This window comes from Oncorhynchus kisutch, linkage group LG12 (genome assembly GCF_002021735.2).
Source record: "Oncorhynchus kisutch isolate 150728-3 linkage group LG12, Okis_V2, whole genome shotgun sequence".
In the NCBI taxonomy this organism is placed as follows: domain Eukaryota; kingdom Metazoa; phylum Chordata; class Actinopteri; order Salmoniformes; family Salmonidae; genus Oncorhynchus; species Oncorhynchus kisutch.
Window position 1 is genome coordinate 46,378,732 of NC_034185.2, and position 14,919 is coordinate 46,393,650.

General features: G+C 44.3%; 1 protein-coding gene across 1 annotated transcript in view; it reads right to left on the reverse strand.

The window, feature by feature from the left end:
* The window catches only part of LOC109901063 (catenin alpha-2-like), a 651,970-nt gene that overhangs the window by 500,949 nt on the left and 136,102 nt on the right, over window positions 1-14,919 (reverse strand). The window contains exon 4 of the mRNA XM_020497062.2: window positions 1,581-1,747. Coding sequence (XP_020352651.2) covers window positions 1,581-1,747 — 167 coding nt within the window. The remainder of the gene's footprint in view (window positions 1-1,580; window positions 1,748-14,919) is intronic.

Sequence of the window (14,919 nt, forward strand, 5' to 3'; positions counted from 1 at the left end):
GAGAGAGAGAGAAAGAAAGAAGAAAGAGAGAGTGAGAGAGAAAAGGTGAAAGACAAGAGAGAGAGAGAAAGAAAGAAGAAAAAGAGAGAGTGAGAGAGAAAAGAGAAAGAGATGAGAGAGAGAAAGAGTGAAATAGAGAGGAGAGAGAGATAACTTATAAGTGGCCTTGATGGCGAAGCTTAGGCACAGACTGGAGTTAAGCCCCCTCTCGGCTCCCGGGACACCCTAAATGTTCTAGAAGATGAACTGTCTGAGAGTGTGTGTGTATGTGTGTGTGTGTAGGTCTGGCAGTGTACCAGCACTGCACTGGATCACAATAAAAGCACTACAGCCCAAATCCTAACTTGTGACATGTATGTGTCCTGTAAACATAAAGGCTTCATAACCCTTCCATCTAAGCGGTGTGACATGTACAGTAGGTGTGGTTCATATCTCCTTGTCCCGTATAGAGGGTATCCATTGGGCTCTGATATCACATCCTGTCTGTCTGTCTGCCTGCCTGCCTGCCTGCCTGCCTGCCTGCCTGCGTGTGTGTGTGTGTGTGTGTGTGTGTGTGTGTGTGTGTGTGTGTAAGCTCCAGCACGTGTGTGTGCTCTACTAAGGAGGTTCTGGCTCATATATATGCTAATCTATGGCCCAGTGGGAGCGTAGAGCTCTCAGGGATCAGCGGTGATCAGTGGCGCTGTGGATTAGAGCAGGGCATGCTGGGATACACTGGGGAGGGGATGGGACAGGACATGGGGAAGTTACTCACTGAAGGTGTCCAAGAACGCCTCTATGGATCGCCAAAGGCATTTGAACTCCTAGTGTGTTTTGATACAGTGTCCGTCCACATACTAGGTGAAGAGAAAAGATGTATCCTGTATGCATCCTAAATGGCACACTATTCTCTATGCACTACTCTGACCAAGGCCCATGACTAAGAGGACAGGGTGACTGTACTTACTAAAGATGCTGACTATTCTGTAGCCTGTAGTATGTCCCTGTTGATAGCCAAAGGCATAGGAAAGCCCTTGTGTTATCTTACGATTTCTAGCGACCTCGCTCTTTCACATACAGTAAGGGAGAGGTGTGTGTGTGTGTGGGGGGGGGGATGTGGTACAGTAGTGGTTGGTTCACCCCGAAGCTCTACGGGGGTTGAGTGTGTGTGTGTGTGTGTGTGTGTCCTGCTGGGTCTATCTACAAAGGCCAGCTGACTTTGTAGCTGGTAGGGGAGCCACTCTGTGGCGCGTTTAAAGATATGCAAACTAGCCGACAGCGACTTCAAAACAGCCTTTTGAAAGGCCACCGTCGTTCACAGCGTTGGAATAAAAGTTAAGAGGTTACGACGGGGTCCTAGACCAAAGGTTTGTACTCAGACGCATAAGTTACACCGTAGGTGCTTAATCAAACCATTGGAAGCATGGGGTGACAATCACAGAGGTTTGAAACACACAAACTTCACTATCTCTTCAGAATATATCCCATGGGATGGGGTGCATCTCAATCTCTTCCGGATGAGACAAGAAGTGGTTGCCACTTGAGATGAGATGTGTCCGTTGTATCAGTGGAGAGTAGTCGTAGACTATGAGTCTACGTACAATTTTCAGGTGGGCCAGCAGCCTCATGACGTCGGCCATGTCGGCGAGGATGAGCAGGCGGGTGACGGCGGAGAGCAGGGCGCGGGCAGCCCTCACCATGGTGCCTCGCTTCACTGAGGAGCAGGGGTCGTCAGCAAACTCCTGGGAGGCCACGCGCATTGAATCACCTGCAGAGGGGGATCAGAGTGAGAGAGAGAGAGAGAGAGAGAGAGAGAGAGAGAGAGAGAGAGAGAGAGAGAGAGAGAGGAGAGAGAGAGAGAGAGATGTGGCTGAAGTTGGAGGTGTGTCAGCAGCGAAATCACACCAGATAGACATCGGGAGAAGCCTTCAATAGAGTCCACTAGGGGGAACATGTATTACCATTACCATCCGTTTTAACCTTATTCCAAACCTTTACCTTTACCTTAACCTTCCAAACCTTTGCCTTTACCTTAACCTTCCAAACCTTTACCTTAACCTTCCAAACCTTTGCCTTTACCTTAACCTTCCAAACCTTTACCTTTACCTTAACCTTCCAAACCTTTGCCTTTACCTTAACCTTCCAAACCTTTACCTTTACCTTAATCTTCCAAACCTTTGCCTTTACCTTAACCTTCCAAACCTTTACCTTTACCTTAACCTTCCAAACCTTTACCTTACCTTAACCTTCCAAACCTTTGCCTTTACCTTAACCTTCCAAACCTTTACATTTACCTTAACCTTCCAAACCTTTGCCTTTACCTTAACCTTCCAAACCTTTACCTTTACCTTAACCTTCCACGCCTTTACCTTTACCTTAACCTTCCAAACCTTTGCCTTTACCTTAACCTTCCAAACCTTTGCCTTTACCTTAACCTTCCAAACCTTTACCTTAACCTTCCAAACTTTTACCTTTACCTTAACCTTCCAAACCTTTACCTTTACCTTAACCTTCCAAACCTTTACCTTTACCTTAACCTTCCAAACCTTTACCCTTACCTTAACCTTCCAAACCTTTGCCTTTACCTTAACCTTCCAAACCTTTACCTTTACCTTAACCTTCCAAACCTTTACCTTAACCTTCCAAACTTTTACCTTTACCTTAACCTTCCAAACCTTTACCTTTACCTTAACCTTCCAAACCTTTACCTTTACCTTAACCTTCCAAGCCTTTACCTTTACCTTAACCTTCCAAACCTTTACCTTTACCTTAACCTTCCAAACCTTTACCTTTACCTTAACCTTCCAAACCTTTACCTTTACCTTAACCTTCCAAACCTTTACCTTTACCTTAACCTTCCAAACCTTTACCTTTACCTTAACCTTCCAAACCTTTACCTTTACCTTAACCTTCCAAACCTTTACCTTTACCTTAATCTTTCAAACCTTTACCTTTACCTTAACCTTCCAAAACGTTACCTTAACCTTCCAAACCTTTGCCTTTACCTTAACCTTCCAAACCTTTACCTTTACCTTAACCTTCCAAAACGTTACCTTAACCTTCCAAACCTTTGCCTTTACCTTAACCTTCCAAACCTTTACCTTAATCTTCCAAACCTTTACCTTTACCTTAACCTCCCAAACCTTTACCCTTACCTTAACCTTCCAAACCTTTACCCTTACATTAACCTTCCAAACCTTTACCCTTACCTTAACCTTCCAAACCTTTACTGTTACCTTAACCTTCCAAACCTTTACCCTTACCTTAACCTTCCAAACCTTTACCCTTACCTTAACCTGTTTTAACAACCTTAATCCTTATCTACTTTCACTTCCCATCGGGTTTAACATGTTTTTTTTATGACTACCTCATCTCTGTACCCACACATTTCATTATCTGTAAGGTCCCTCAGTTGGCAAGTGAATTTCAAACACAGATTCAACCACAAAGACCAGGGAGGTTTCCAATGTCGTGCAAAGAAGGGAACAGCCTGTTGATAGCAGGCATTGAATATCCCTTTGAGCATGGTGAAGTAATTAATTACACTTTGGATGGTGTATCAATACACCCAGTCACTACAAAGATAGAGGTATCCTTCCTAAGTAAGTTGCCCGGAGAGGAAGGAAACTGCTCAGGGATTTCACCATGAGCCTAATGGTGACTTTGCAACAGTTACAGAGTTTAATGCCTGCGATAGGAAAAAATTGAGGATGGATCAACAACACTGTAGTTACCCCACAATACTAACCTAATTGACAGAGTGAAAAGAATGAAGCCTGTATGGAATACAAATATTCCAAAACATGCAACCTGTTTGCAAAAAGGCACTAAGGTAAAACTGCAAAAAATGTGGCAAAGAAAATAGCTTTATGTCCTGAATACAAAGCATTATGTTTGGAGCAAATCCAACACAACACATCACTGAGTACCACTCATATTTTCAAGCATGGTGGTGGCTGCATCATGTTATGGGTATGCTTGTCATTGGCAAAGGCTAGGATTTTTTAAAACATGTATTATAGTTGATTTACTGTGAGCATTTGATGAAATGCACGCAGCATCATAACTTGAGATCTCTGAAACAGTCTGTGAGTAGCAGAGCATTTATGAGCGCAAACGAAGCAGATTAGGGGAGACAGGGGCTATACCGGGGATATAGGCTATAACCTATTCAAATAGAGAGGCTATTGCGCTGTTTCCTCCCGCGTGTTGTTGGAAGACCAATGCAAAAGTAATATGAGGATTGGGACACACAAGTGGTACTTCATAATAATCATACATGGATTTTTAAAGGAATGACTTGCATGGACACGTGGTTTTGTTTTGGAATGTGAGCTTGTTTGGCATTTTGCAATGTGCATCTAACTATTGACTCAGGGGGTTGAATACTTATCGAATCAAGATATATTAGTGTTTCATTTTTCATGAATTTTTTTTTAAATGTTAGAATTTTCCTTCCACTTTGACATTACAGAGTATTTTGTGTAGTTGACAAAAAATACATATTAAATCAATTTTAATCCCACTTTGTAACAACAAAATGTAGACAAAGCAAAGGGGGTGTGAATACTTTCTGAAGGCACTGTATTCCAATGTGTATGTACAGTATCTACAACAGTATTCACGTGTTGTATTGTACATGTTTAGTCGTAAGTGTACACTTCCTAGCCCGAACTTCTCTTTGTGTGCTGCAATCTTAATCTTCATTACATCAACGCGGTAGGAAACCAGGGAACCATTTTGCTTCTTCCTGAGTGGTGGTAGTGAGCTGAAAAGCTCCCTTAGTTTTAGCCCTGTGGTGGTGGTTGCATAGCGGCAGCCTCCTCCTGTGTGGCCCACGCAACCACAGAAGCACAGGAGGCCGGAGGTTGTAATGTCGTAACCCAGGGAACCATGTGGAATTCGTAGACAGAACAGAGAGAAGGAGTTGTGTTTGTACGTTCCCTTCATCACACTTTATCTGAACATCATATATGTCTGCCGTAGAGTATGCTGTATGACGGTTCAAATGCAATCCAGCTTGGTTCATGTAAGGGGAAGCCATAGTATAGTCCTAGACAGAGTGGCACTAGAGGTACATCTTACAATTGGATCTAGAGAGGTAATTAGGAGTCACCTCAGACTAGCCTGATCCCAGATCTGTTTGTGCTGGATTGACAACTCTAATTGTCAGATATGGGCACAGTTAAGGGAACAGGCTAACCTCAGACAGAGCAGATCTTTAGTCTCACTCGGGAATACTCTCCCTGTCTGAGGCCTTCTGATTCATAAATCCACTGACTGGCTCCCCTTAAAGCCCTAGGGGGGCATCAGTGGCTTATGCCACCTGATGAAAAGTACAGATACATCCATAGGTCATACACAGAGAAGCAAGCACACACGCACGCACGCGCACACACACGCACGCACGCACGCACGCACGCACACACACACACACACAGCCATCATAACTCATCCTTCCAGGCCGATGACGAGGCAGGCAGTGTGCGTGTGTGCATGTACGTGTGTGCGTGCGTTCCGTTGACAGTTTGGTGGGCTTAGTGAATCGCCGCAGTCTGAAATCAGCATCCATAATGTAATCAGGAGGAGACGATTGGACGATAGGACTCAGAGGGTTATAGACAAGATTATAGGTTTGATGGTGGCTCGGGCTGCACACTGTTAAAATAACCTTTAGCTTCAAAAGGTTTATGGGCAAGGACCTCTCTTTCCACACGGTACTCCTGCTAGCTCCTGTTCCATTTGCCTGTCTGAATTCTCCATAAATACAAAGGGAGAACGTTAACTATCTTTCCACTTTTTCTCCAGACGCAAAACAAATGAAATGTCAGTATGATCTTCAGGCAGTGTGAACCTAAAGTGGGTGAACTAGATGTGGGCTTTCAGTTGAAAAGCTCCATGTATGGTAGTTCTTGACACAGTTCCTCGCGACTATATCATTTAAAAAGACACAAACAAATGTACATTCAAATAGTGGTTTATCCTTCAATAAAGGACTGTTACTGTCATGGATTAGTCACCGAATAGAGAACCAGACACCATTTCAATCTTCTAAAATAGTGCCCCGTCAGTGTCGACAATCCTCTCGCTCATTATCTGCATCCAAAATGGCACTCTATTCCCTTTATAGTGCACTACTTTTGACTAAGGCGCATTTGGGGCGGATACAACCTTTTGTAGGCCACACCCTTATAATGGGACTTAATGGGATGTGGATTGTGGACATTTCTGATCCCCCCAATGGGGTGTGACTGGGTCTGCTGTCCCTTCCTGTAGCTCAAGGTCAGCTAGTTAGTTCTTCCTGGTCTCATTGGCAGCCAGGGATTCAGCCTGATTGATTGGTTTCCTCATGAGGAGAGAGCTCTCCCATTAACAGTGAAAGGTCAAGCGTGAACACACACATACAGGGGACACACGCACACATACAGTGTATTGCGAACGTATTCAGGCGCCTTGGATTTCTTCACATTTTATTGTTACAAAATTAAAATGGATTTATTTACATTTTATGTCAACAATCTACACAAAAATATTTTTATGTCAAAGTGGAATACTTTATAAAAAACATTTTGTTTAAAGTTTAACAAACGTTTTATATCTAAAATATAGTAGTATTCAGCTTCCTTAGTCAATACATGTTAGAGACACCTTTGGTATTGATTACATCTGTGAGTCTTCTTGGGTAAGTCTAGAAGAGATTTGCACACCTGGATTGTGAAATGTTTGCCCCTTATTATTTACAAAATGATTCAAGCTCTGTCAAGATGTTAATGATCATGGCTAGGCAGAAATGTTCAAGTCTTGCCATAGATTTTCAAGAAGATGTAACTCAATACTGTATTTTGGTCACTCAGGAACATTCACTATCTTCTTGGTAAGCAACTCCAGCGCAGATTTGGCTTCAGTCTGCTTTACACCAGTAACTGAGCGCATGTACTTAGCTCTATTCCATGTCTTTTTATCCTACAAATGTCCCTAGACCTTGTCGATGACAAGCATACCAATAACATGATGCAGCCACCACCATGCATGAAAATATGGAGAGTGGTACTCAGTGATGTGTTGTATTGGATTTGCTCCAAACATAATGCCTTGTTGCAAACAGGTTGCATGTTTTGGAATATTTGTATTCTATACATGCTTCCTTCATTCCACTCGGTCAATTAGGTTAGTATTGTGGGGTAACTACAATGTTGTTGATCCATCCTCAGTTTTTTCCTATCACAGCCATCACGGCCAGTGACTAGGTGTATTGATACACAATTCAAAGTGTAATGAATTACTTCACCATGCTCAAATGGATATTCAATGCCTGCTACCAACAGGCTGTTCCCTTCTTTGCGAGACATTCCGTTCAGAAGGATGACTGTATCTTTGAAGTGTCTGGGTGGTTTAATACGTAATCCACAGCATAATTATTAACTTGACAATGCTTAAAGAGAAATCCAATGGCTGATTTGTTATTGTTATTGTTACCAATCACTGCCCATCTTTATGAGGATTCTTTATGAGGATTTGGAAAAGCTTCCTGGTCTTTGTAGTCGACAATCTTCCACTTTGACATTATGGAGTATTTTGTGTAGATTGCTGACTAAAAAATGACAATGAAATCCATTTGAATCCCACTTCGTAAAACACAATAAAATGAGAAGAACTCCAAGGGGTCTGAATACTTCGTGAAACACACACACACACACACACACACACACACACACACACACACAGCCCGTACTCTCTGGCTAGTCTGTCCTCTCCCTCTTTCGCTATGTCAGTGTTCCTTCAATTCCATTTCTCCATTTTCTCTTCTTCCACGCTCATCCCCATGCTTTCCTTCACACTCTTTCTCCCTCACCCATGGCTTAACTAGGGCACAAGTGGAAACTCTGATCAAAGCTCAGTGAGGAATTGCACGGCCCAGTGTGCCACTGATCCATTTCATGGATCTGGAATGGTGTCAAGTCTGTCTGCAGTGCACACTATGAAATGTGAGGAAACGGTAGATGTTGAGAGCCGGATGGATGATGAATATGTGTACAACAGCTGCCGGTGGTAAGCCCCCACTTCTCTTTCTGCTGATCTGAGTATTGAACATACAGAACAATCCAATTCCAATCGGAGGAAAACATCAGCTTCGAGCCAGGGCTCATTTAACTCCATTCAGCCGTTGAAGGGGACTTAACTTACAGGCGGGAAAACAACTGTAAGTGACTTCATAGACGACGTTGGCCATCCTGAAAGGAAACCTTCCCAAGACGATAACAGAGCACTATTTGACGGGGCGTAGTGTTACACATTGGAGAACGGTGAGGGTTGTACCGAGCCACAGGCTTTCGGCGTGACCTGTTTACAAATGGTTGAATCACAGCCCTTCAACAGGCATCTATAGCCTATACGGTGTTCCGACACTGCGGAGGCGGCGGTGCTACCGACCACGGACAATCAAAGCATTAACGTTGCGTGACTGTGGAGTAAAACATCTCGGGATCGTTACATTCTCCAAAGCCAGGGCCAGGGCCTGAGCTTAATGGGTATCAATCAGAGGAATGTATCACACTTTCCCTCTCTTACACACACACCCATGGACACCCATGGACACCCAGACACACACACACACACTCTCTCTCTCCCTCCTCCTGCTTCTAATCCATCAAGAGAGAGGGAACGTTTGATCACCCCATTACTCTGACCCGCCGAGCGCTTAACCACTGGGAAATGAGATTTTTGGATCTCGGGATTCGGAAAACCAAACGACAATCCACGCTCGGTAAGACTTTCCCCTAAACTTTTAACGTGGTTTAGAGGGTTTGTGTCTGCATATGACGAGTCCTCGTATTTAAATTCCAAACACATACATATACAGTATTCCCTGGGATAGAAAAGTTAGCAGTCATGCTAAGCCTGGGAAGTGTGTAATGGGGCCAGGGATGAGTGTGTGTGAAATGGATGGTCGGCTATAGAGGCGAGGCTACAACTAGGGTAGTGCATTTCCTTTGAATGTCCTGCTTATTCCCTCCTGATTTCGGGAAATCTTTCAACAGGAATTTCTCCAAACCTGGGAAGTTTGGTGGAAGTTACAGGAATTTTGCAACCAATGGTCACGTGTAGAATCAGATTTGCATAGAACGGAGGGGGTTTAGACTGGCGTGAGCAAATCCAGCACCAGAGGGTGCAAGAGAAAAATAAAAGATATATTGTTTTCAACTCTGGGCTTCAAACTCACTTTCAAATAACTCACTTTGAATCTTTGCTGTTTACTGTCTTTTGAATGGCAGATGAGGAAAATACCACTTTGTTTCAAGGGCACCAGACCCAACCATTGATTAGTGAACATTTTGGATTAGATGTTATTGGACCTGGCAGGGCCAAGTATTGAGCCAATTAAACCAATTAGGATCTTTCCCAACTGGCATCCTATTCCCTATATAGTGCACTACGTTCGACCAGGGACTGAACTGGGTGCCATTTAGGAAGCATCCTCTATCTTCTTGAAGGTCAAACAGCAGTTTGGTGTATTTTTATATAGGGACAGAGGTGGCACATGTTTCAGCTGAGGGGGCCAAGCCCCCTTTTGCCTCCAGGTTTTAACCAGGCCTGCAAGCAGAGCTGTTTTTATCAAGACACAAATATCCGGTGCTTTTTCTTTTGGTGAATAGGCACATACAGACACAGCTTGGCTACAATGTAACTGCGAAGCATATCGGTGCGCCTGCATATGGGGCTCAGCCAGGACGGTTGTAACTGTGAAGCATATCGGTGCGCCTGCATATGGGGCTCAGCCAGGACGGTTGTAACTGAGAAGCATATCGGTGCGCCTGCATATGGGGCTCAGCCAGGACTGTTGTAACTGTGAAGCATATCTGTGCGCCTGCATATGGGGCTCAGCCAGGACTGTTGTAACTGTGAAGCATATCGGTGCGCCTGCATATGGGGCTCAGCCAGGACGGTTGTAACTGAGAAGCATATCGGTGCGCCTGCATATGGGGCTCAGCCAGGACTGTTGTAACTGTGAAGCATATCGGTGCGCCTGCATGTGGGGCTCAGCCAGGACGGTTGTAACTGTGAAGCATATCGGTGCGCCTGCATGTGGGGCTCAGCCAGGACGGTTGTAACTGTGAAGCATATCGGTGCGCCTGCATATGGGGCTCAGCCAGGACTGTTGTAACTGAGAAGCATATCGGTGCGCCTGCATATGGGGCTCAGCCAGGACTGTTGTAACTGTGAAGCATATCGGTGCGCCTGCATGTGGGGCTCAGCCAGGACGGTTGTAACTGTGAAGCATATCGGTGCGCCTGCATGTGGGGCTCAGCCAGGACGGTTGTAACTGTGAAGCATATCGGTGCGCCTGCATGTGGGGCTCAGCCAGGACGGTTGAAACTGTGAAGCATATCGGTGCGCCCGCATATGGGGCTCAGCCAGGACGGTTGTAACTGTGAAGCATATCGGTGCGCCTGCATATGGGGCTCAGCCAGGACTGTTGTAACTGTGAAGCATATCGGTGCGCCTGCATATGGGGCTCAGCCAGGACTGTTGTAACTGTGAAGCATATCGGTGCGCCTGCATATGGGGCTCAGCATATCGGGGCGCCTGCATATGGGGCTCAGCCAGGACTGTTGTAACTGTGAAGCATATCAGTGCGCCTGCATGTGGGGCTCAGCCAGGACGGTTGTAACTGTGAAGCATATCGGTGCGCCTGCATGTGGGGCTCAGCCAGGACGGTTGTAAATGTGAAGCATATCGGTGCGCCTGCATGTGGGGCTCAGCCAGGACGGTTGTAACTGTGAAGCATATCGGTGCGCCCGCATATGGGGCTCAGCCAGGACGGTTGTAACTGTGAAGCATATCGGTGCGCCTGCATATGGGGCTCAGCCAGGACTGTTGTAACTGTGAAGCATATCGGTGCGCCTGCATATGGGGCTCAGCATATCGGGGCGCCTGCATATGGGGCTCAGCCAGGACTGTTGTAACTGTGAAGCATATCGGTGCGCCTGCATATGGGGCTCAGCCAGGACTGTTGTAACTGTGAAGCATATCGGTGCGCCTGCATATGGGGCTCAGCCAGGACTGTTGTAACTGTGAAGCATATCGGTGCGCCTGCATATGGGGCTCAGCCAGGACTGTCGCTTTTCTAACAGAAGGAAAACATTTTAACAATGTGATTGAACCGATTGAAGATGGGAAAATGTATTTATGCAGAATAGTGTTAACTGCCTGTAAATAGCTTGGGGGAGGGGGGGAGGGGGGGGGGTTATTTCATAGATTTCATTAATGTAATATGAGGCCTACTGATTATTTCTCACTATCTACTTGCAAGCTATTCATTGACAGCCAGCATGCTACCAGAGTCTGCACCACAGCGCAGGCTAATCAGACATGCCCGCTAATCAGTCATGCCCGTGTTCATCAGCGTTCTTACAGGCAAAGTGAAATAAATCAATACATTTTCTCGTGATGCACGCAGCTCAAATTATATATACAGTGCCTTCAGAAAGTATTCACACCCCTTTACTTTTTCCACATTTGGTTGTGTTACAGCCTGAATTTAAAATGGATTAAATATATATATTTTTTGTCACTGGCCTACCGTAATGTTGAAGTGAAATTATGTTGTTTTTTTACATGTTTACAAATGTTGAAAAAATTCAAAACTGAAATGTCTTGAGTCAATAAGTATTTAACCCCTTTGTTATGGCAAGCCTAAATGAGTTCAGGAGTAAAAAACTTGACTAATAAGTTGCATGGACTCACTTTCTATGCAATAATAGTGTTTAACATGATTTTTGAAAGACTTCCTCATCTCCGTACCCCACAACTTACATATCTGTAAGGTCCCTCAATCAAGAAGTACATTTCAAACACAGATTCAACCACAAAGACCAGGGAGGTTTTCCAATGCCTCGCAAAGAAGGGCACCTATTGGTAGATGCTTTCTTCCCAACTCAGTTGCCGGAGAAGAAAGAAACTGCTCAGGGATTACAACATGAGGCCAATCGTGACTTTAAATCAGTTACAGACTTTAATGGCTGTGATTACAACATTGTAGTTACTCCACAATACTAACGTAATTGACAGAGTGAAAAGAAGGAAGCTTGTACAGAATAAAAATATTCCAAAACATGCATCCTGTTTGCAACAAGGCACTCAAGTAACACTGCAAATATGTTGGAAAAGCAATTCAAGCAATTTTCCTGTATACAAATAGTCATGTTTGTGGCAAATCTAATACAACACATTACTGAGTACAGCTCTCTTTATTTTCCAAGCATAGTTATGGGTATGCTTGGGTATGGGTATGCTTGTAATCGCAAAGGACTGGGGAGTTTTTCAGAATAAAAATAAACGGAATGGAGATATAGTAAAACGAAAGTTAGAGAGTGTGCCAATAGTAAAAAGCCCACACGGGGAATGTCTGCATTTAAAAATTGTACTGGACAAAGCAGGGAAGTGGACAAAGATGCAGGCTACTGCACTGGGAGAGACTAAGGTTGAAAGTCATGCGTCCTCCGATACACAACCCAACCAGCCGCACTGCTTCTTAACACAGCGCGCATCCAACCCGGAAGGCAGCCGCACCAATGATGAGACAAGGACATCCCTACTGACCGACCAAGCCCTTCCTAACCCAGACGACGCTAGGCCAATTGTGCCTCGCCCCACAGAACTCCCGGTCGCGGCCGGTTACGACAGAGCCTGGGCGCGAACCCAAGGACTACTGATGGCACAGCTGGCACTGCAGTACAGCGCCCTTAACCACTGCGCCACCCGGGAGGCCCTAGGATGCCATTTTTTTAACTTAATACATTTTTTTGGTATTCATAATAATTTGTTTTATCATTGTTATCACAGTATACCATTGTTATTATTCTGGACATATTTGTTACTCTAAACCAGTTCTTTAAATATGCAAAATGTGTTTTGTTTTATTCTGTTGAGACATTTTTTAATTTAAATCTGTCTTTTTAATTGTGTGCACCTTATTTAGTTTAAGATAGGTTATATAAGTAGGCCTGTTGTAAAATACATATAATTAGCATATTGCTGTAATTGGTTAGGGACGGTAGGCACTAGCCTTTCTTGTTAATTGCTGGACCTTTTGAGAAGGTATAAACCAGTTTGAAAGTGTTTTGTTTCATTCTGAACCATTTTCTTTGGCCAAATCAAGTTCCAACTGTAATGGGTTTGCCACGATATAATATCCTGCTCGTATTTTCCCTATAAAAATGGGCTTGACTTACTTTTTATAGTACCCTAATAAAGTTTAGAAACGTTTGTGAAAGTTTGGTGTGGTGTGGTTATTAACCTATTATACTGCAGGTCTACGAAGGCAGTACCCACCAGCACTCCAACTGACTCTGACAGTTGACCTTGAGGCGAGGAATAATGTTTCAGTCCTACCAAAGCTACTCCTATATTCTTACAATGTAATGCTCGTCTTTCAAACAAAAATATTAACGAAGTAGCCTCCTTCGGTACACCAATATGTGTGTAGCAGATGCAGTAGGCTAGCCTACGTGGCAATGATAACGACATGTCTGTGTCGTAACATGCCGCCGGCATCTCTCTCGATCTCCAGGGCTAGGCCTCAGCTTCTCATGCTTTACATATATTTTTCTAAACATTCATATCATACAGTGAACACCTAATCCTACAGGCCTATGCATGCAATGCTCTGATGCATTTGGTGCTTAAATCTCTGACAGCTGAACCATGAGGTGGACAATTGTTGTTTGGGGAAAGTAAAAAGCAATAAAACAATAGGCTATAAAGTTTTGTAATTCTTCACATCAAGACAAGGAATAGTGTTAGACTATAGGCTGTTTTTAAGGACGCATAAATGTGGCTCATTTGGCCAACATCCATCGTTTATTGATGGTGCTGGCTGCGTGGGTGGATGCCCTAATGGGTTACGCACCCAAATTCATATGAGGGGGTGCCGGGCAGAGGCCGGCTAGTGGGGACTATTTAACAGTCTGATGGCCTGCTCCAATAGAAGAAGAGGATAGTGCCAACTTCCTGAAGAAGGGCCTCCATCAAATGTAATGACAGTCAATAAACGAGTTCTGGAAAAACATGACAGGCATTAAAATGGAAAATGGAAAACGATATGTCTGCTTGTGTCCAGTGAGCCCATTAAAGAATGCAAATACTGTACTCTGAAGCAGATAGCCTGCTGCAAAAGAGTCAAACACTTACGCTATTCTGCACTGACATTTTACTCAGCAAGGGAATCTAGCCTAATCAATTTCCATGTTAAAAACAGAACACATGACTGATAAGCAGGGTCTGAGTTCAACACAACCCTTTCTCCTCCACAGCTTGATAGCTACCACAGTAAATTGGCTACGATGACTGCACAAGAAAGCGAGATTGCTAAGTGCCTGCTTGAAGAGTGACGCGGTTTAACTGAATCCAGATATTGTTTGTTGGGCAGGTGTTCTAGATTGAAGAGAGGAAGAGGAGGGGAATTTTCATGCAGCGAAAGAGAGAGACAGAGAGTGAGAGAGACAGAGGGAGATCTCTGCCGATGTTGGTGCTTTTTCATTGAGGGCCCCTGCTGGGACTGACTTGGGCAATACACCAGAGCCAGACTAAGCTTTCAGCCTGGCAGACTCCATACAATGCTGAGGGTTTTAACATGGGCTTGGGGAGCTGTGTGGTGTAAGTGGTTTGTGTGTGTGTGTGTGTGTGTGTGTGTGTGTGTGTGTGTGTGTGTGTGTGTGTGTGTGTGTGTGTGTGTGTGTGTGTGTGTGTGTGTATGTGTATGTGGGTACGTGAGCGTGTGTGGATACGAGACAGTTGGAGCGTGATAAAGCCAGGTTTACAGACTGACAAGGTGACTTAAGGCTCAGAGTGAGAAAATATAATTGAAAAGTAGGACTCTTTTTAAGTTTGAAGGAAATAAAAGTACATACATGGGGGAATATTCAATCTGGGATTCTACCT